Source organism: Leucoraja erinacea, chromosome 6 (assembly GCF_028641065.1).
Source record: "Leucoraja erinacea ecotype New England chromosome 6, Leri_hhj_1, whole genome shotgun sequence".
Lineage (NCBI taxonomy): Eukaryota > Metazoa > Chordata > Chondrichthyes > Rajiformes > Rajidae > Leucoraja > Leucoraja erinaceus.
The window spans coordinates 11,965,169-11,987,368 of record NC_073382.1 but is presented as its reverse complement, the minus strand read 5'-3'; the positions used below and the strand labels follow the sequence as shown (position 1 = coordinate 11,987,368).

The 22,200-nt window shown below is 43.4% G+C and overlaps 1 protein-coding gene across 2 annotated transcripts in view; it reads right to left on the bottom strand.

The window, feature by feature from the left end:
- Positions 1-232: 232 nt before the first annotated feature.
- cars2 (cysteinyl-tRNA synthetase 2, mitochondrial) overlaps positions 233-22,200 on the bottom strand; it is a 50,246-nt gene continuing 28,278 nt past the window's right edge. For both annotated transcript variants that reach the window (XM_055636617.1, XM_055636618.1), the window contains 6 exons: positions 18,031-18,097; positions 17,802-17,940; positions 16,301-16,424; positions 13,745-13,843; positions 6,971-7,207; positions 233-667 (listed from right to left, as the gene is read on the bottom strand). In XM_055636617.1, the coding sequence (XP_055492592.1) occupies positions 569-667; positions 6,971-7,207; positions 13,745-13,843; positions 16,301-16,424; positions 17,802-17,940; positions 18,031-18,097 (765 nt within the window). In that variant the 3' untranslated portion in view covers positions 233-568. The remainder of the gene's footprint in view (positions 668-6,970; positions 7,208-13,744; positions 13,844-16,300; positions 16,425-17,801; positions 17,941-18,030; positions 18,098-22,200) is intronic.

Genomic DNA, 22,200 nt, shown 5'->3' with positions numbered 1-22,200 from the left:
AGGGGTGTAGAAACTGAGGCTTCAGCTTCTCATAAATTCTTGTATGAGTGCAGCACAAGGAACAAAACTGTCCTGGCCACAGTCCAATATTTTAAACTGCTAAAAATAACAGGTTTACTTTCCCCTATGAACTGCCACTGAACATTTGGATAAATGGGAAACGTCCAAAAGTCTTCTCCAACTCATTCCCTCGACAAGTGTTAAACCTATAAATTATTAATAACTTGTTAAATTTACCAAAGATTGATTTCCTTTTATTAATACATCAATGCATAGCGCTGCCGCACACCACAGCTTTCTGCAGTCCAGTTAGATAACAATTTTATATTTCTCCCCCCATTTGGAAATGATTCCTCCATTGACAGCAGTGCTCCGGTGTAACAGGTTGAGAGAATATCAATACACACAAGGTTCTGCAAATCAGAATCCAGTAACAGGCTCAGGTTAGGAATTGTTTTGAATTTGATCAATCCTCTGATTCAGTGCGACAACGTTGAGCTTATCCGATGTATTGTCGATGGAATGCTGCTTTTAGTGTTAACATACCAGTAAATTGTTAAAGCACGGATCACGGTTCCTTAAGGTCAGCTGCGAGTGGTTGAGTTTCGCCTTTACTTTTGTTCGCAAGTCGTGACGTCAGCTCCCAAGATGAAGTCGCTCCTCTGTCCTGTAAGAGGCCACAAGTAGGTTTACAACAAGTTGTGTGACAGATCAAACCATGTCAAGTGATCCTTGTCTCCCCCACCCCACCCAAACACTGCCCTAACGTGACCCTGCTGGCTTCCCACACACAGCTCCACTGTCAATCTCCAGTGACTGGCAGCTGGTCCACTCCTGACCCGATAGTAATAAGTCTGGAGAGTTATGGAACTCTGTCCACTTGCCTGGATGGGTGCAGCTGTAGCAACACTCGACTCTGTCTGGGGCACTGCCGAGCTTGATCAGCACCCCACACCCTGGATACAATAATTCCCTCCACCACAGTGTCTACAACATGTTCTACAATTATTCACTTTGAATGCATCACTCGTATTTACCACAACGGCAAGTACATCGAGGAAGCAATACCAGCTGCAGGTTGCCCACTTGGTCATCCTAGTCGCGATTCAGATCCACACTGGCATTTCTTTATATCATCACTGGGCCTAAAACAGGAATTCCCACGGCAACACTGCAGCAGTTCAAGATGGCAGCTCACCCCCCCTCCTCTAGGGCTGTTCAAGATGAGTAATAAGTGCTGACCTTGCCAGTGACTTCTGGATTCCCAAATCAAAGGTGTGCATTTTGAAAAGTACACAGCCATATACTCTCTGCAAATAATGGGGTGGAACACAGAGATTCAAGATACAAAATAAATCATAGAAACATAGAAAATAGGTCTGCACCGCCATTCACTATGATCATGGCTGATCATCCAACTCAGTATCATGTACCTGCCTTCTCTCCATACCCCCTGATCCCTTTAGCCACAAGGGCCACATCTAACTCCCTCTTAAATATAGCCAATGAACTGTGTAAAAAATGTTTTTCTCATCTCGGTCCTAAAAGATTTCCCCCTTATCCTTAAACTGTGACCCCTTGTTCTGGAATCATCACGGACGTCAGAAGTTACAGGGAGAAGGCAGGAGAATGGGGTTAAGAGGGAGAGACATATCAGCCATGATTAAATGGTGGAGTAGACTTGATGGGCCGAATGGCCTAATTCTACTCCTATCTCTTGTGATCACTGCAGGTAATTTCAGATTCAGTTCTACAGTGATAGAAATGAGATGCTGAATACTCAGGTGACCAGTGCTCCTCCCCATGTTACAAAAAAATGACAGACAGACACTGGCAAATAAAGTGTAGAAGTGTATTACCAGGTAACCGCTGTGAAGAATGATAGAACAGGGTGGGGCTCTTCACCCCATAGGCAAAGGCTGAGGAGTGACCCAATTGAAGGCTGTGAAAGGGTGGATGGAGATGATTCCATTGTGGGGGAGGCCAAACAAGAGGCCATGAACACAAGGTGGTCTCTGGTAAGTCCAAAGGCAAATTCAGGAAAGGCATTTGCACAAACAGCAGTTAGAATGTAAATGTCCATCATCAGGAAATGGTGGAAGGGATACTGGGGATACGGTCAGAATGTAGAAGAGGAGCTAGAGAGTTTAGGCTTGGAGGGCGAATTGGGGATGGAGACCTGAGTGGAGCAGAAACAGCAGCCAGAAGCACATGGGCAGGTGGCCTGGTTCAGTATTGGAACACTTTAAAAAAAATACGGCATGGACACATGCCCTTTAGCCGATGTCGACCATCAATCATCCATTCACACGTTCAATGTTACCCCACTTTCTCACCCACTCCCTACACACTAGGGGCAATTTGTTTTACAGAGGCCAATTAACCTACAAACCTGTACATCTTTGGGATGTGGAAAGAAACCGAAGCACCCGGAGGAAACTAACGCGGTCACAGGGTGAACAAGCAAACTCCACACAGACAGCACCCGAGGTTGGGGTTAACCCTGGGTCTCTAGCGCTGTGCCACACTGAGAATATTTTGCATTTATAATTTTGTCTGACGCATCATTGCTCAGTAACAAATGTGGGGTAGGCAGTTCAAGGCTACTGGATGGTCTTTATTCTGATACCAAGTTCTCGTAAGATCTCGGAAATATGGTGAAGAATACTGTAGGAAAGAACTGCAGATGCTGGTTTAAATCGAAGGTAGACACAAAATGCTGGAGCAACTCAGCGGGACTGCCTGTCCGGCTGAGCTACTCCAGCATTTGGTGAAGAATACTGTTGAATGAATGTATTATACATATTATCTTTCAGTGGCAACTGAATCTAAACATGATCCTCATCACCAGTGAAATTGCTTTTTATGTGAGCATCTCTCCAAATATTGTAAGAGGAATTATTTTTTTTCATATCTTCAGATCTTTTTCATTCATCCCAACATTAAGCTGAAATATTCTGGCATTTTAAAACAGAATGGTTTGATGTGGAGACATACTGACCAAGTTTACACAAAATTTAAACACAGAATTTTGCACCCTGAGCGCAATGAGGAACTCAGTGGGTCAGACGGCATCTGTGGAGGCAGAGAGATGGTGGACATGAGGGTGGAGACCCTGCATCAAGACAGCAAAATGACGGCAATTTTTCCTGAATAATAAAGCTTTTCGAGAAGTGAATGACACCCATAATCAGGAGTCACCCTGAGCGCAATGATGGTTGTGGTGGTGGGGAAGATGCTTCTTTTATTAAAGAAGTAATAATGGTGCATTTGGATAGCAGTAAAAGGGTTGGTCCAAGTCAGCATGGATTTAATGAAGGGGAAATCCTGCTTGACTAATCTTCTGGAATTTTTTGAGGATGTGACAAGTAAAATGGATGAAGGAGAGCCAGTGGGTGTAGTGTATCTGGACTCAGAAAGCGTTTGATATGGTCCCACACAGGGCAAAATTAAAGCACATGGTATTAGGGGTAGGGTATTGACATGGATAGAGAATTGGTTGGCAGACAGGGGAACAAAGAGTAGGAATAAACGGGTCTCTGTCAGAATGGCAGGGAGTGGCGAGTGGAGTGCCGCAAGGCTCGGTGCTGGGGCCGCAACTAATTAGAATATATATTAATGCTTTAGATGATGGAATTAAAAGTAACACTAGCAAATTTGCAGATGTCACAAAGCTGGGTGGCAGTGTGAACTGCAAAGAGGATGCTAGGAGGTTGCAGGGTGACTTGGACAGGTTGAGTGAGTGGGCAGATGCATGGCAGAGGCAGTATAATGTAGATAAATGTGAGGTTATCCACTTTGGCGGCAAGAACAAGGAGGCAGATTATTATCTCATTGGTGTCAAATTAAGAAAAAGGGCAGTGCAACGAGACCTGGGTGTCCTTGTACACCAGTCACTGAAAGTAAACATGCAGGTACAGCAGGCAGTGAAGAAAGCTAATGTTGGCCTTCATAACGAGAGGATTTGAGTATATGAGTAAAAAGGTCGTTCTGCAGTTGTACAGGGCCCCGGTGAGACCACATCTGGAGTATTGTGTACAGTTTTGGTCTCCTAATTTGAGGAAGGACATCCTTGCTATTGATGGAGTGCAGCGTAGGTTCACGAGGTTATTTTCCAGGATGGCGGGACTGTCATATGAGGAAAATTGGTAGGCGGCGCGACTCTGGTCAGCGGCGGCCTCTGCAGCCTGTCCGCGTTTTTATTATTTTTTGTCTGTGTTTTTATGTAGTTTTTGTTATTTTATGTTGGGGTGTGTGTGTGGGGGGGGGGGGGGGGGTGTGAGGGGGGGGGAAACTTTTGAATCTCTCCCTGCACTGGAGACCCGACCTTTTCTCGTTGGGTCTCAGCTGTCGTTGAGGCCGCAACGAGGAGCGGCCTCCAACAGGAAGAAGCCGGGGACTCAGGTGCCGACTCACCTCACCGTCGCGGAGCTGGCCGAGACCGGAGCGGGTGGAGCGGTGGAGGAGCGTTGCTGCTGCCGCCGCTGCTGCTGCTGAGTCAGAGGCTGCTGCTGCGGGTCTGCGGACGGCGGCACCGGGAGCCCGCGGATCCCTGGAGGGAGACCGCTTTTCGGGGCTCCTGCAACGACGACTTCTCCCGCCCGAGTTGCGGGGTTGAAGAGCTCCTGGAGCGGGGCCTAGCACCACTGCCCCGCGCGGCTTGGAATGCGGGACTCTGCGGGCGCACGCCGGGGGCTCCAACATCAAGACCCGGTGTGCGACCTCGCACCACCCGGCGTGGCTTTAATGGCCGCGGGACAATCGCCATCGCCAGCCGGGGGCTTTGACTTTGACTCTGACATCGGGGGGGAGAGAGTGCAGTGGAGAGATAAGTTTATTTGGCCTTCCATCAGCTATGTGATGGATGTTTATGTAAAATGTAATTATGTTGTGTCTGGGGTCTATTTGTGTGTAATGTATGGCTGCAGAAACGGCGTTTCATTTGGACCTCCAGGGGTCCAAATGACAATTAAATATATTCTTGATACTCTTGATACTTGAAATTGGAAAGACTGGGCTTGGATTCACTGGAATTTAGAAGGATGAGAGGTTATCTTATAGAAACATATAACATTTTAAAAGGAATGGGCAAGCTAGATGCCGGAAAAATGTTTCCGATGTTGGGGGAGATGAGGTGAGAAAAAAACATTTTCACCCAGAGAGTTGTGAATTTGTGGAATTCTCTGTCACAGAAGGCAATGGAGGCTAATTCACTGGATACATTTAAGTTAGATAGAGCTCTTGGGACTAGTGGAATCAAGGAGTATGGGGAGGCAGGCATGTGTTACTGATTTTGGATGATCAGCCATGATCACAATGAATGGCGGTGCTGGCTCCTCCTGCACCTATTTTCTATGGTTCAATGATTGTTATGTCAATATGTCTGTAAATAGTTGTGCTACAGTCCGCACTCCTTACTTTGGGCAGCAGGGGGCAGACAGAGGCTCCTCAATATTGATGAGTTTAGTGCGAGACTTACATCCTGTAACACAGAACACATAATGTCTGTGCTAAATGTGATGCCAAATTAATCTGTTTTGCCAACAAGTATCCATATCCCTCCAAACCCTGCATACCCATGTGTCTATCTAAAAGTCTCTTACTAGGTCAATTCCTGTGATGGCAGGACAGACATTTAATGAAAGAATGGACCGACTGGGTTTGTATTCACTGGAATTTAGAAGGATGAGGGGTTATCTTGTAGCAACATAAAATTCTTAAAGAATTGGGCAGGCTAGATGCAGGAAAAATGTTCCTGATGTTGGAGGAGTTCAGAACCTGGGGACACAGTTTAAGAATAAGGGGTAGGCCATTTAGGAATGAGATGAGGAACATTTATTTTACCCAGAGAGTTGTGAATCAGTGGAATTCTCTGCCACAGAAGGCAGCGGAAGAAAATTCACTGGATATTTTCAAGAGAGAGTTAGATTTAGCTCTTTGGGCTAAAGGAATCAAGAGATGGGGAAAAAGCAGTAATGGAGTACTGATATTAGATGATCAGCCATGATCATATTGAATGGTGGTACTGGCATCGAATGGCCTACTCCTGCACCTATTTTTCTATGTTTCTAGTGTATTCCAGGCACAAAGCACCATCTGTATACTTTCCCATTACATTCGGGCACCCAAGGTGCATCCCCTCATATTTGTTCAGATTAAACTTCGTCTGCAATTTTTTCACCCATATCTGTAACTATCCTCGCCCTTTTAAATAAAGACACAATATCACCACAATTCCAGCCTTCGTACCTCACCCATAGCTAAAGATGATGCAAATATCTTTGCCAGGGCTGCGACAATTTTTTCCCTGGTTTCCCTGGACTTTTAGATAGGCACATGGGTATGCAGGGTTTGGAGGAACACGAATACTTGTAGGCAAAACAGATTAATTTGGCATCACGTTCAGCACAGGTTATGCACCATCACCTTTTCTGTTGTAATGTGGAAACATTCCTAAACTCCATTCATTTCCCTTAATTCCTTCGCTTCCATGATCCCCATTATAACTAAAGATGAGAAGTATTCATTTCAACCGTCTGTGGCTCCACACATGGGGATCAATTGCTTTCAACATCTTTAGCACCACAATCAGACCACCTCCAAACTCTGGTGAAGAAGGGTCTCGACCCGAAACGTCACCCATTCCTTCTCTCCAGAGAAGCTGCCTGTCCCGCTGAGTTACTCCAGCATTTAATGTCTGTCTTCTGGTGTACGAGGCTTTTCTATGGAACACGTATTTCATCTTATTGTCTTCTCTAGGTTTAGGAAATGTTTTTTCATTCTGGTTTCGGTCTGTGTATTCATGGTTAATGTTCATCAGAGAAATCAGGGAAGTTACCTTCCCCATTCCAATTACATAGAAACGTAGAAAATAGATGCAGGAGGAGGCCATTCGGCCCTTTGAGCCAGCACTGCCATTCATTGTGATCATGGCTGATTACCACCTGCTGTCACCACTCCTCTCGCTTACCTTGATATTTATTCCAATAGCATCAAGGTCCTTCCGCAGTGAGTCACAGGCTCGCAGGAGAGGCTGCCGCTCGACCATCAGCTGTCTCCTGCGCTCCCTCTGTTGCTGTTCCTCTTCACCAGAGCCCGAATCCTGCTCGTTCACTGCCAGAGCGTAGTTCCTGACCTCCTGGCGAAAACCCACTAGTTGCTCAGCAACACTGTAAAGAGCAGCTGAAGACGTGTCTGCGATTGGCAGCTGGAAAACAAGGAGACAACTGAGCAAAATGGCAGAGTGAAGACGTTCTATATACTTTGCATGTGCTTAACGAATCTCTGGTCACAACACAACACACTAACTCCAGGAACTATAGGAGCCATTCAGCCCATCACACCGCTGCTACCTTTGACCAGGTCTCAAAGCAATACTAATATTTGTGCCTTTTATATTTTTCTCTGTTCAGAACCAGATCCAATCTGAAAATGATGTTAGTCTTTTTCAATAGACCAAGTTCTTTTTCTATTTTCTAAGGTTTTAGAACCCTTGATATGAAAATATCTTGTCCTTGTTTACTTTTCTGTTCTGAAGGGTTTCGGCCCGAAATGTTGCTAATTTCCTTCGCTCCATAGATGCTGCAGCACCCGCTGAGTTTCTCCAGCACTATTGTCTACCTTCTCAGTCTCGCATTCCTGGAACTGAATGGACAGCAAATGGGCAACATTTTTTGCCGTTTCCTCTCAAAATAATAAAACCTACATCGGATCCTTGATTAATCAGTGAAATTAAATCAATGATCCAAACATGTCCTATTTGCAGCTCTTGTTCTGGTATCAGCTGGATGAGGCTGCACTGCACACCAAACCCAAATGCTGTGTGGAACCAGAAGGAACACTGGAAACTAGCAGGAGTTATTTATATAAATCTGCAGCAGTCTCACATGCTGATGTTCAACAATCTCGGCTTGTACTGGCTAGAATTTAGAAGATTGAGGGGGGATCTTATAGAAACTTACAAAATTCTTAAGCGGTTGGACAGGCTAGATGCAGGAAGATTGTTCCCGATGTTGGGGAAGTCCAGAACAAGGGGTCACAGTTTAAGGATAAGGGGGAAATCTTTTAGGACCGAGATGAGAAAAACATTTTTCACACAGAGAGTGGTGAATCTCTGGAGTTCTCTGCCACAGAAGGTAGTTGAGGCCAGTTCATTGGCTATATTTAAGAGGGAGTTAGATGTGGCCCTTGTGGCTAAAGGGATCAGGGGGTATGGAGAGAAGGCAGGTACAGGATACTGAGTTGGATGATCAGCCATGATCATATTGAATGGCGGTGCAGGCTCGAAGGGCCGAATGGCCTACTCCTGCAGCTATTTTTCTATGTTTCTAATCACCACGCTCTAGTTAGTGCATGAAAAACAAGAGGACATTTGGATGGAGTACAGGGAGAGCAGCAACATTATAGTGACTAGAGGCCCATAGACTTGGAGAACATAGAATCGTACAGGACAAGAACAGGGCCTTTAGCCCACAATGTCTGTGCCGAACATGATGCTAAGCCTTATCTGCTTGCACATAAACTGTATCCCTCTATTCCAGGTGTATCCATATGCCAATCCAAAAGTATCTTAAATGCCACGATCGTATGGACTATCACCCCCAGCAGCACAGCCTGTTCATAAACACCTGCACCTAACCCAATGATATTTATTATCCGATTCCAACATTACACTTCCAACTCTAGAAGTCCGCTCAATATTTCAATGCTCTATTTATTTATAGAGAGCGGCAAGTCTCAAGTAAATATCTTTGTTTTAGTGCAAAAATGGTGATACGCATTTAAAAGTCTGAATGTATTCAGTAATAAATTGGAGACATGGCAGAATAATTTTCATGCTTTACTGAACGTGATTATTGGCCATTTAAAGTGACGTAACGGTAAGTTTCAAAACAGCACTATCAGTCACTCAACCAGGGTACCACAATATCACCTGAACAATTTTCCCAGGGTTAAAGACTCATGACTGAGAGACCAGAACAGGTTAAAGGACAGGAAAAGGTTTCTTCTCCATCTGCTTTCTTCTGCGGCCGTTTCCAGTAAACAGAGATGTTCATTTAATTCACTCAGTGAACAGTTCATGCAGCAACGGAAGAAGCTGGAGCACCATGAAGGGAAAGTATAGTAGTGATAGAAAGAGAGGGAGCTGTGCTTTTATCTTGTTATGTGGTACTTTGTCAAATGTATTGTGGAAATAAGGTGCATTACATCTACCCACCCCACCCTATTCGTTCCATCCTCAAAGAGCTCTAGTAAATGTGTCAAGCAGGATATTGCTTTCATAAAGGTTCGGTTTAATTGTATTCAACTTCTTTAAATAACGAGCTGTTTCGTCCTTGATTATAGACTCACTCTTGCCAGCAACAGGTAATAAATTAAATTGGCCATGATTTCCTCTTTGTCTTCCTCATTTCTTGACAATGTAACGCATAAACGAAATATAGAAACACAGTGCTAGAGTAACTCAGCGGGTCAGGCAGCATCTCTGGTAAAATAGGATGGATAGCGATTCGAGCTAGGACTTTTCTTGAGACCAAAAAGTCTCAACCCGAAATATCACCCATCCTTTTTATCCAGAGATGCTGCCTTAGCCGCACAGTTATTACTCCAGCACTATCTTTGGTATAAACCAGCATCTTCAGTTACTTGTTTCTACTAGTACATAGATGTTCTTGCTCTTTGTATTAATATATAATGCCGCTTTTCTCTCATACTTAATTTTGGCAGTGCGATCTTAATTGCAAATACAAAGAAATCTGCCCAGCATAGAAGTAAGGTTTGAAAAAATTAAGAACTGTAGATGCTGGAAGATTTGAAGCACAAAAACAGAAAATCCTGGGGAAATCACAGCAGGTCAGCTCGCATCTGTGGAGGGAGAAATTGTGTCAATATTTCCAGCCAATGGCCCTTCATCTCAACTGGGAATGTCAGTACTTTTCCCAATTGTGAAAGGTTATTAACTTGAAAAATCAATTGTTTCTCTCACCACAGACGCTACCTGACCTGCTGTGCATTCGCAGGATTGTTTTCAGCTAACAAAGTAGTTTGTTGTGAGGGATAGCAAGCCTGGCAACTGATGCACATCAGTTTCACCAAACCTTCACACCCTGGCGATTGCACTCAGGCTCACTAACATGGTCAGAGAGGATGTATCCATTTAATCGACTCTCCTAACCATCTCAGGATTCATTCGTCGCAACGTTCTTCAAAGTCCAAGACAGTCCCTCAAAGCAGGCAAATTAATCCCAAATGATCTGCACCTTTACCCCACCTACCATTTTGGTTTTGTAATACTTGTATCCATTGAAAGGTTATCAATTAAACACCACACTTTCACTCTCTCGCCCCTGAAGTTTCTGAATCAGAAAGTGGCAAGCTCTCACAATAGGCTACTACAGTCTGTCAGAATACACGTACTTGTGGCTTTCTTATATGCAAGAAAAAGAGTATACAAAAGTATACAAACACTGAAAGGCAAAGCACAAGTAGAAGAGAAACATAGAAAATAGGTGCAGGAGTAGGCCATTCGGCCATTCAATATGATCATCCAAAATCAGTACCCCGTTCCCGCTTTTCCCCCCATATCCTTTGATTCCGTTAGCCCTAAGGGTTACATCTAACTCTGAATATTGCGGGCCAGACTAACATAGATGAGCAGGAAACACAAAAAGGTGAGTGCAGAGGAAAAAAACACAGGATAAAATGTGCATAAAAGCCAGCAAAATATATGACTGAAATTAAGGGAAAGAAGGCACCAAGGATGGGTGACCAAGTATATTATCAGAATAGCTGAGCTTTTCCACATCAATTGTGCTGCAAAAAAAAATCAAATATCTGAATTACAATTGCTGTTGCAGACTGTGTCTCATCACATTCTAATGTCATACTTCATTGCACTTACTACTGGTCCCAATGATGTACTCCATTCACTGCAGTAAATCAAAACTTTAAATGTAGACTGTAATAAAGGTCAACTCCAAAACACATCCTCTTCAAAACTTTCTTTTCATCAAATCTTTGTTTTTCATTTTCTTTCATACAAGATTAAAAATAAAACTAGCTTTCTGCAATAAACGTGAAAAATAACACCTTGAAGATCAAGCCTCCTGTGAATACCTTCTTCATTACCCACTCTGAGGCCGTTTTCTCTGGGAAAATTGCCAGCTTACATTAATAGCGTCCTCTCAATAGTGTACCTCTGTTGTTGTTATCAGTGACCTTCGACGCAGAATTAACATCCTGTGTAAGGATTGCATTTCTACCAACCAAATGTAGGGAGGCCAAAGCTCATTACTTCAGCTAACTTCACAAACTAATTTCACCAGCCATTAAATGCGTTGCACGCACTGCCTACTGTCTGAAGCCAAACCAGACTGCTGACAACCTTACTGTGATGCGTCACCCAGGCAGGAGATTCAGACTACATTTCCACATCTTCATTAAGTACCGCATATTTCCAACTCAGTAACAATGCCACTGTCTTCACTCATTTGCTGCTGACACCCACAACAGTACCTTATAGTTTAACTATTCCACTGCAAGTCCAGGTTTCATTTGCCATTATATTCAGGTCATCCATTACTCCTGGACTCTTGTACTCATGGACCTACAATACTAATAGACTCCTGACTCACTGATCTGCACTGCTCCTGGACTCACCAACCTACACTACGCCTGGACTCCTGACTCACTGATCTGCACTGCTCCTGGACCACTCCTGCATTCACTGACCCACATTACTCCTGGAGGGGTCAAGGAAAGAGCATTCACGTCGCAGCCCTGTTTACACCAATCTTTCCACCAGCACGCACAAGAAGCGCAAGGCAGACACCATTGTATACGGATGCCGAGAAGTGTGTCCAGCTCTGGCTGAACAACTTCTAATCTTGTGTGTGGACTCGATAAGAAGAAGACGTCTACTCCTGGATTCACTGACCTACACTACTCCTGGACTCCTGCACACGCACTGGTCACGGTTAAGCAACACCTCAGTTTCAAGCCTAACGAGCGCCATCTTCTCACCGTGTCCTTGACCTCCTCTAGCTGTAATGATGCCAGTGTTCCTCCAATTGTGTCAATTCCTCATTTCCAAACTGAATCACTCGGCCACCAGTCACTCTCCTTTCACCTGCAGATGCTCTAAGATGAGAACTTACTCTTAAGATCTTTCAGCCCCTTTTCTCCTTAAGTGTACTTTTAAAAATTGTTGAAGTAACAACTAAGTCAAACATTTAAAAAAGTCTGGTTGGTAATAACTGCTCAGACTATAAGTGCCTCACACATTTAGTTTTAAAAATTATGTAAATAATAAAAGCAGTCTGAAGAAGAGTCCTGATATGAAACATCACTTATCCATGTTCTCTAGAGATGCTGCCTGACCCGCTGAGTTACTTCAGCACTTTGTCACAGTGTTGCAGGCAGTGTCACACTGTTAAGGGCTGACTGGGTGGACCGGCCCAGAGAGAGTGCCACCTGCAATAACAGCCCAGGGGAATTGCTGTCCTGTCACAGGACTGTTCCAGCGAACCAGCCTTTCAAAGGGGTGGGTGGAATCTCACCCTGAAGGTGGAATCTCATGTAGATAGGGTGGTAAAGAAAGCTTTTGGTGTGCTGGCCTTTATAAATCAGAGCATTGATTATAGAAGTTGGGATGTAATGTTAAAATTGTACAAGGCATTGGTGAGGCCAATTCTGGAGTATGGCGTACAATTTTGGTCGCCAAATTATAGGAAAGATGTCAACAAAATAGAGAGAGTACAGAGGAGATTTACTAGAATGTTGCCTGGGTTTCAGCAACTAAGTTACAGAGAAAGGTTGAACAAGTTAGGTCTTTATTCTTTGGAGCGCAGAAGGTTAAGGGGGGTCTTGATAGAGGTCTTTAAAATTATGAGAGGGATAGACATAGTTGATGTGGATAAGCTTTTTCCATTGAGAGTAGAGAAGATTCAAACAAGAGGACATGATTTGAGAATTAAGGGACAGAAGTTTAGGGGTAACATGAGGGGGAATTTCTTTACTCAGAGAGTGGTAGCTGTGTGAAATGAGCTTCCAGTGGAAGTGGTGGGGGCAGGTTCGATTTTATCATTTAAAAATAAATTGGATAGGTATATGGACGGGAAAGGAATGGAGGGTTATGGTCTGAGTGCAGGTAGATGGGACTAGGTGAGAGTAAGTGTTCGGCCTATTTCCATGCTGTAATTGTTATATGTGGGTAGTGGGGAGAATGGAATATACCTTAATCAAATTCCAGCCTAGGCGAATAATGTACCACCATAGATTACCAAGTGAATCAAGAAATGTCGCCTAAACCCACGTGGTTTAATAGCACTAAGTTCCAAAAGACAGGTTTTCAGCTACAATTTTTTGCATTGGGTGTCCCAAGATCCACGTGGTCCTAATGTAAGAAAGCGTCTTGCAGCACTTTATGCATCACCAGTGTTTCTGTCATCTATCTCCTGTGGATCCACTGTCTTTCAAGCTGCATTAGTTAACAGTAGTTCATTCACCCATCCAGAGAGTACAGAGAGTACTGAAACTGCACATCAGCATTAAAAATAGCAAATGTAGACGGGGACTCCCATCAGTCACCTCTTTCCGCATCAAGCAGCAGAATATAGCAGCTGTAAAAAGGCCCACACAACCTCACTGTTGCAGCACTGACTGGAAGTCTATCGTTCTTAATGTGTTGGTATTATCTTTGTTAACTGACAATGCGCAAAGACTAAATCAACTCTTTTTTACTCACCTGACCACGATCACGAGAAATACCAACGGCATCCAGGAATCGTTCAATGTATGCAATTATTGCCCCAAACACAGCCGGGCACCTCGGGTAATCTCCCTCCTGGCATAAATAAAAGGCTGATTGTTATATAAGACAATAATAAAATAGAAGCAGTAGTCCACTCACTGCATTTTGCTCTCTCTGCCAGTCAATAAGATCCCAGCTGAACTTTAACCTTAGCACCATTTCCCTGCTCTCATTTTCTTGACACTAATAATATACAGATGCTATTCCAGCATCTGCAGTTCCTTATTAAACATCCAGATGTTATTAATGTTTATCAATCTGTCCTGAATCTCTTGCATAGTGAATTTCAAAGATTTTCTAGCCTTTGGGTGTAGAAAGTTCTCACCTCAATCCTGAATGATGGCCCTTTATTTTGAGACCATGATCCCTGCTTCTAGGCATGCCAGCAGGTGTACTTCAGCCCTGCATCTGCAGTGTTAAATAACATATGAACTTTGTTATTTTAAAGGAGATCATGCTCATTCTTCTAAACTCTAAAGTGCACAGGCTCAGTCTGCGTATTCACTCCTCATATGACAAACCCTCAACTACTGAACGTGGTCAGAACATAAGCAGGAGTAGGCCATTCAGATTTTATAACCTGCACTGCCATTCATCATGATCGTGGCTGGTCTTTTACCTCACCTCCAGGGACTATGGAAGAACCACCATCTTTTGAGAGACAAAGAAAGATGTCCTAATCAACATAGCACTTGTTTCTGGATTTGTGTGTGCTTCCAAAGCATGGATTTGTGGTTCAATGGAATCCTGAATGGTCTTTCTCCACTTTATCTAAGAGCACAGTACATTACCACAGAAGCACTGCATGATATAACCATATAACAATATAACAATTACAGCACGGAAACAGGCCATCTCGGCCCTACAAGTCCGTGCCGAACAACTTTTTTTCCCTTAGTCCCGTCTGCCTGCACTCATACCATAACCCTCCATTCCCTTCTCATCCATATGCCTATCCAATTTATTTTTAAATGATACCAACGAACCTGCCTCCACCACTTCCACTGGAAGCTCATTCCACACCGCTACCACTCTCCGCCCGAAAGAAGTTCCCCCTCATATTACCCCTAAACTTCTGTCCCTTAATTCTGAAGTCATGTCCTCTTGTTTGAATCTTCCCTATTCTCAAAGGGAAAAGCTTGTCCACATCAACTCTGTCTATCCCTCTCATCATTTTAAAGACCTCTATCAAGTCCCCCCAAACCTTCTGCGCACCAGAGAATAAAGACTTAACTTATTCAACCTTTCTCTGTAACTTAGTTGTTGAAACCCAGGCAACATTCTAGTAAATCTCCTCTGTACTCTCTCTATTTTGTTGACATCCTTCCTATAATTGGGCGACCAAAATTGTACACCATTCTCCAGAATTGGTCTCACCAATGCCTTGTACAATTTTAACATTACATCCCAGCTTCTGATGATATGATATTTTACAATGATTGAGCTTGGCACACAAGAGACAAAGCATTATCTGGGAGAATGTACAGAAAACACAGACCAAGCACAAAGCATCCTACCAATAACTAGAGAGCAGTCCTGAGCTACTATCTACCTCATAGGAGACCCTCAGACTACCGTTAATTAATCTTTACTGGATTTTATCTTGCACTAAATGTTATTCCCTTTATCATGTGATGTTACTCTGTAGATAACTCGATTGTAATCGTGTCTTGTCTTTCCGCTGACTGGTTAGCACACGGCAAATGTTTTTCACTGTACCTCGGTACATGTCACAATAAACTAAACCGAAAAGAGTCCTATACATTAGAGACAAGGAACTGCAGATGCTGATTTTCAAAAAAAGACAGTGCTGGAGTAACTCAGCAGGTCAGGCAGCATCTCTGGAGAATGACTGACTAAAGAAGGGTCCCGACCCGAGACGCCACCTATCCATGTTCTCCAGAGATGCTGCCTGACCCGCTGAGTTACTCCAGCTCTTTGTGCCTTTTTTTATACTTGGCCAGTCAGTACTGGGAGAGTGCTGCAGTTTTAGAGGAGCGGGGCTTGAAATTGTGGCACTGACAGAGGGGCAAGTCCAAGGTAGTACTGAATGTGTCAGACATGGTGTCTTCTAGAAGAGGTGTTCAACAGAGGCTGTCCACTCTCTCAGGCAGATGTGAAAGATCCCATGATGCTCCTTCAATGGGGAGTTCAGGAGCACTTCCCCAATTCCACATTGGGTATTTCCCCCTCAATGAATACTTCTGCAGAGAATGCCTGCGGATTACAGCATTCCTCAGTCAAATCACATTTCGCATAAAATGGGGTTTAATTCCGAAAAAATAATTAGCTAGTTTTGGGTTAGGGTACATATAGAAACCTAACACATGTCTCTCAACTCTGGCACATCCCAGGGGAATTCTGACACCATCACAGTACAAACCTCGGCCTCATCTCAACAAACAATAATGCTTTCATAAAATGTAATACACTCATCATGGCATTACTCTGAATAATGCACTTCCAATGCACAAAATCCTAATGGGTTACCTTGGTAACTGTTTGAAGCTGTCTGTTGCCATGGTGAATAAGATTTACAATTGAATTAGTGGCCCCTAGAGTGTCAAAATCATCAGCGAAGGCAGCCTTTACAGCGTCTTTGGTTGCATTTAACCTGGATGTAAAACAATGAAAGCAAAGAAGGTGCAATTTAACCTTTAAACGGAGTGCAAGAAAAATCAATATATCATTCAAATATGACATCAAAGGCACCATAAAAAGATGAAAAGATTATTAATGACAGCACCTGGTGCTATTATGGAATGAAACCACACAGATAATTGTGTGGCCCACAATTCTCAGCAAGGATTTTGGAAAGCCTTGGACAGCGGCATTATGTTCATTGAAATAGGAAAATAAAGGCACTCTGAGGGCATGCTCCCCAACTGCGAACACCCGATCACATAATCGCCTCTCTTCACCCCATGGCCAGTTATCACGCCTACAACCTTAAACAGTAGATATGCTGAAGAGATCACAATATCAGTGCTGGGGAGCAAAATGATTGAATGGATGGTACTTTCACCCCTGAGTCAAAAGATGTAGATTCAGTCCCACTTCAAAATGTTAGCGCAAAACCTAGATCAAGGAACTGTGACGGCAGTGAGGCAGTGCTGCACGTTGGAGGTACTCACTGACTGGTGCTTTGTCTATTGGGCAATACAGAAGGTGCGCTGTGTTGTCAGTGGGGTGGTGAGCAACACTGCACAGAGGAACAGCACTGTGGCAGTCCTGCGCACTCATGCATTTCTTTTAAACGAGACATTAAATCAACATCAATGGATAACCAACATCTTAAGGGGTTGGACAGGCTAGATGCAGGAAGATTATTCCCGATGTTGGCGAAGTCCAGAACAAGGGGTCACAGTTTAAGGATAAGAGGGAAGTCTTTTAGGACCGAGATGAGAAAATCATTTTTTACACAGAGATTGGTGAATCTGTGGAATTCTCTGTCACAGAAGGTAGTTGAGGCCAGTTCATTGGCTATATTTAAGAGGGAGTTAGATGTGGCCCTTGTGGCTAACGGGATCAGTGGGTATGGAGAGAAGGCAGGGATGGGATACTGAGTTGGATGATCAGCCATGATCATATCGAATGGCGGTGCAGGCTCGAAGGGCCAAATGGCCTACTCCGGCACCTATTTTCTATGTTTCTATGGAAGAAGGGTCTCGATTCAAAACGTCCCACATTCCTTCTATCCAAGATGCTGCCTGTTCCGGTGAGTTACTCCAGCATTTTGTGTTTATCTTCAATGGAAGAGATCCCATCGGGCCATCTGAACAGCAGGAGAGTTCTGGACAATATTTATCCTGCACTCAATGTGATTTGATCATTATCACATTGTTATTTGTGGATGGAAAAATAGCCATTTTATTTCCCATTTTTGTTATCAATTTTTACACTTTAAGAAAGGTTTACTGGCATGATGTGCTTTAGAACGTGTTGGGTCCAAGGAAAGCATAGTATAAATATAATTTTTTTTCATATGTACCTTTCCCATAACAACGTTTCATCAACCGATGGGCATTTCAACTGTCCGCTCATATAAGCAGAGGCATCGTGAATAAAAGTAGAAATGGAGTGGAGAATGATTCCGGCTTGTGTCATGTTGGCATCGCTGAATTCCATTGCTACAATTCAAAAGCAACACAGATTCAGCAAGGTTCAACCTTTGCACAACAACATCTTTATTCAAACTTTTAAAGCTATGAAGGTCAGACCTGATCTGTATTTTGACAGAAGACAAAACATTCGGAACTGATCGGCGGAGAATTTTTCCAATAGATCCTGGTAAATGATCAGAAGAAATGGAACATTAACATTTGAGGCACTACTAACCCCACAATACAGCCAACGCAACTGTGCAATTTGGGCACAAGGAACTGCAGATGCTGGTTTACAATAAGATACATAAAATGCTGGAGTAACTCAACAGGTCTGGTAGCATCTCAGGAGAACATGGATAGGCGACATTTTAGAACAGGACCCTTCTTCAGACTGAGTGTAGCAGGTGGGAGAAAGTTTAAAGAGAGTTGAGGGCAGGACAAGGCAAGTGATGTCCTAATGTTTGATGTGCATAAAGGGTGGGTAACAGACTGCTTCCAATCAGCTAGTGATGAGAGACTTGACCCTTCAACTGACCCAGTACGCCTTGCCATTCAGACCTGTGTCTTTCAGGTTGCAATGGGTTTGCCTACCTGTCCCTTGTTTTAGAATGTGTCCTTAATACAGAGTTTGCATGGCTACTGTTCTGGGGTGCCCATCATAACAAAACCTGGATAGATTCCAGGAGACCTATAAACTGTGGTATGAGGCTGGCAGTATCATCAAAGACCCACACCATCCTGGCCACACACTAATTCCCCTGCTACCTTCAGGTAGAAGGTACAGGAGCCTGAAGACTGCAACCACCAGGTTCAGGAATAGCTACTTCCCCACCGCCATCAGGCTATTAAACCTGGCTCGGACAAAACTCTGATTATCAATAACCAATTATCTGTTATTTGCACTTTATCATTTTATTTATTCATGTGTGTATATATTTATATTATAGTATATGGACACATTGATCTGTTTTGTAGTAAATGCCTACTATGTTCTGTGTGCTGAAGCAAAGCAAGAATTTCATTGTCCTATCAGCGACACATGACAATAAACTCACTTGAACTTGATCACAAGCACAAAGCCTCCAGGGGCATTATATTCCCCTTTAAGACATGCTTTGGATATTCACTCTTAGAATATTTTCTCACCTAGCAATTGAACAAGGTTATCTTGGCACAGATATATATTGAATTAAAATAGATAACTTGCATTATAACTTGAAACCATAAGGAATTGCAAATTAGAAATTATGTTACCTCCAAATTTTCAAACAAACCACGATTTAGGACGGAATTCTTAGCTTTTGCGAAATGGGGAAATCATATTTCAGCACGTATAATTTCCAGCATATGCAACTCCAGAGAGAGCCCTTTATTTCAGGAGATAGCAATGTGAATGTTCATACTCAAAGGTAGAGGGGCTCCCACTGTAGAGAATGGGTAAATTACAACTTTTTCAAACATCTATCATTACTATATATTCACCTGACTCGGTGATTTGATAGTTGTGTAGCAAGAATTTGTAACTACAGCTTCAAGGCGGCTTTGAAGAAACATGTTATACATTTAATGTTATAAGATTATACATCATAGAAGTAATGGAATTGCAAAGTAACATTTATTTAAAGAGGGCTAGAATACAAAAACAGGGATGTAATTCTGAGGCTCTATAAGGTTCTGGACATTTGGAGTATTGTGAGCCGTTTTGGGCACCATATTTGAGAAAGGATGTGCTGGAGATGGTTCAGAGGTTTACAAGAATGATCCCAGAAATGAGTGGGTTAACATATGATGAGCGTTTGACGGCACTGTACTGTGGAGTCAGAAGGATGGGGGGGGGGGGGGGGGGGAGGGGGGGGGTGGGACATTGAGACTTGCCCTATAGTGAAAGACTTGGAAAGCGTGGATGTTTCCACTAGTGGGTGAATCTATGGAATTCTTTGCTATTGAAGGCTATAGAGGCCATTGATGGATATTTTTAAGGCAGAGATAGATATATTCTTGATTAGTACACGTGTCAGGAATTATGGGGATAAGGCAGTAGAATGGGGTTGGGAGGGAGATTGAATGGCGGAGTAGGCTTGATGGGCCGATTGGTCTAATTCTGCTCCTATCACTTATGAAGTAGGTCAATTGGGCCAATATATCATTGCCAGTCATCGTATCTTTCTGCACTATTTCAAAGCACTACATCCACAGGCGCTGGGTTTCTGCTCTCTCCGAGTGAAAACAAATTCTCCCTCAATTCCCGTCTAAATCTCTTACTTCAAAATTATGCCCTCTGGTTATACATACCTGTGTTTAGTTTAGTTTAAGAAGGAACTGCAGATGCTGGAAAATCGAAGGTACACAAAAATGCTGGAGAAACTCAGCGGGTGCAGCAGCATCTATGGAGCGAAGGAGATAGGCAACGTTTCGGGCCAAAACCATTCTTCATTTTTGTGTACCTTTTAGTTTAGTTTAGAGATACAGCATAGAAACAGGCCCTTCGGCCCACTGAGACGGCACCGACCAATGATCATCCATACACTAGTACCATCTAGTACAGTCTAGGGACAATTTACAGAAGCTAATTAACCTCCAAACATGGGAACCTGAAATGTGGGAGGAAACCAGAGCACCCGGAGAAAACCCATGCGATCACAGGGACAACGTGCGACCTACGTACAGACAGCACCCTTTGTCAGGATCAAACCCCAGTCTCTGGCACGGTAAGGCAGTAACTATATCGCTGCACCACTGTGCCGTCTCTGTGCTGAGGGGAAATATTCTACCTCCTTTATCTTTGCTCCCCAAACATTCCTCTCAACCTCCTCTGTTCCATGAAAAGTAAACCCAGCCTGTCTCTCCTCTTAGCTAAAACATTCCAGGCAGCATCCTGATGAATATCCTCTGCTCCTATCACTTATGGATAGGATCACATTCTTTAATTCAAAGAGCATTCAATGGTGACGACCTTGTGCATCTGGTTTCTATTAGTAAAATGTATGAAGGACATCTGCTGTAGAAACATTAGCAAGTGAAAGCCTGTTCTTGGGATCCAAGCATCTTACATTATCCCTCTCTAACAGTACTAAAGCTGCTAGAACATTGCAAAGTGATCGCAGTTCGTAGTTCAGACGTGGGGATTGCAGGACACTCCCTTCTCTGAGAGATGTTCATTAATCAATTGATTTATGAACAGGCTCAATAGAGCGGTTAAACAAGTACTTTGGTTCTGTCTTCATGAAGGAAGACACAAACAATCTCTCAGAAATACATAGAAACATAGAAAATAGGCGCAGGAGTAGGCCATTCGGCCCTTCAAGCCTGCACCACCATTCAATATGATACTAGGGATCTGAGGATCTAGTGGGAGGGAGGAACTGAAGGAATCCACATTGGTCAGGAAATGAGGTATTAGGTAAACTGTTGGGACTGAAGGCAGATAAATCCCCAGGTCCTGATGGTCTGCATCCCAGAGTAATGAAGAAGGTGGCCCTAGAAATCGTGGGTGCATTGGTGATCATTTTCCAGTGTTCTCACGACTTAATCGGTTCCGGTGGACTTGAGGGTAGCCAATGTAACTTCACTTTTTAAGAAAGGAGAGAGAGAGAAAACTGGGAATTATACACTAGTTAGCCTTACATCGGTAGTGGGGAAGATGCTTAAATCGATTATTATTAAAGATGTTATAGCAGCGTATTTGGAAAGCAGTGACAGGATCGGTCAAAGTCAGCATGGATTTATGAAAGGGAAATCATGCTTGACTAATCTGGAATATTTTGAGGATGTAACAAGTAGAATGGATAAGGGAGAGTCAGTGGATGTGGTGTTATGTAGAGAACTGGTTGACAGAGAGGAAGCAAAGAGTGAGAATTAACGGGTCCTTTTCAGTATGGTAGGCAGTGACTAGTGGGGTGCCACAAGGCTCGGTGCTGGGATCCCAGTTATTTGCAATATATATTAACGATTTAGACGAGGGAATTAGATGTGACATTTCCAAGTTTACGGATGACACAAAGCTGGGTAGCAGTGTGAGCTGCGAGGAGGATGCTATGAGGCTGCAGGATGACTTGGATAGGTTGGGTGAGTGGGCAGATGCACACCAGATGCAGTATAATGTGAATAAATGTGATCCACTGTGGTGATAAGAACAGGATGGTAGATTATTATCTGGATGGTGTTAGATTGGGAAAAGGGGAGGTGCAACGAGAACTGGGGGTCCTTGTACATCAGTCACTGAAAGTAAGCATGCAGGTACAGCAAGCAGTGAAGAGAGCACGTTGGTCTTCATTTTGAGAGGAT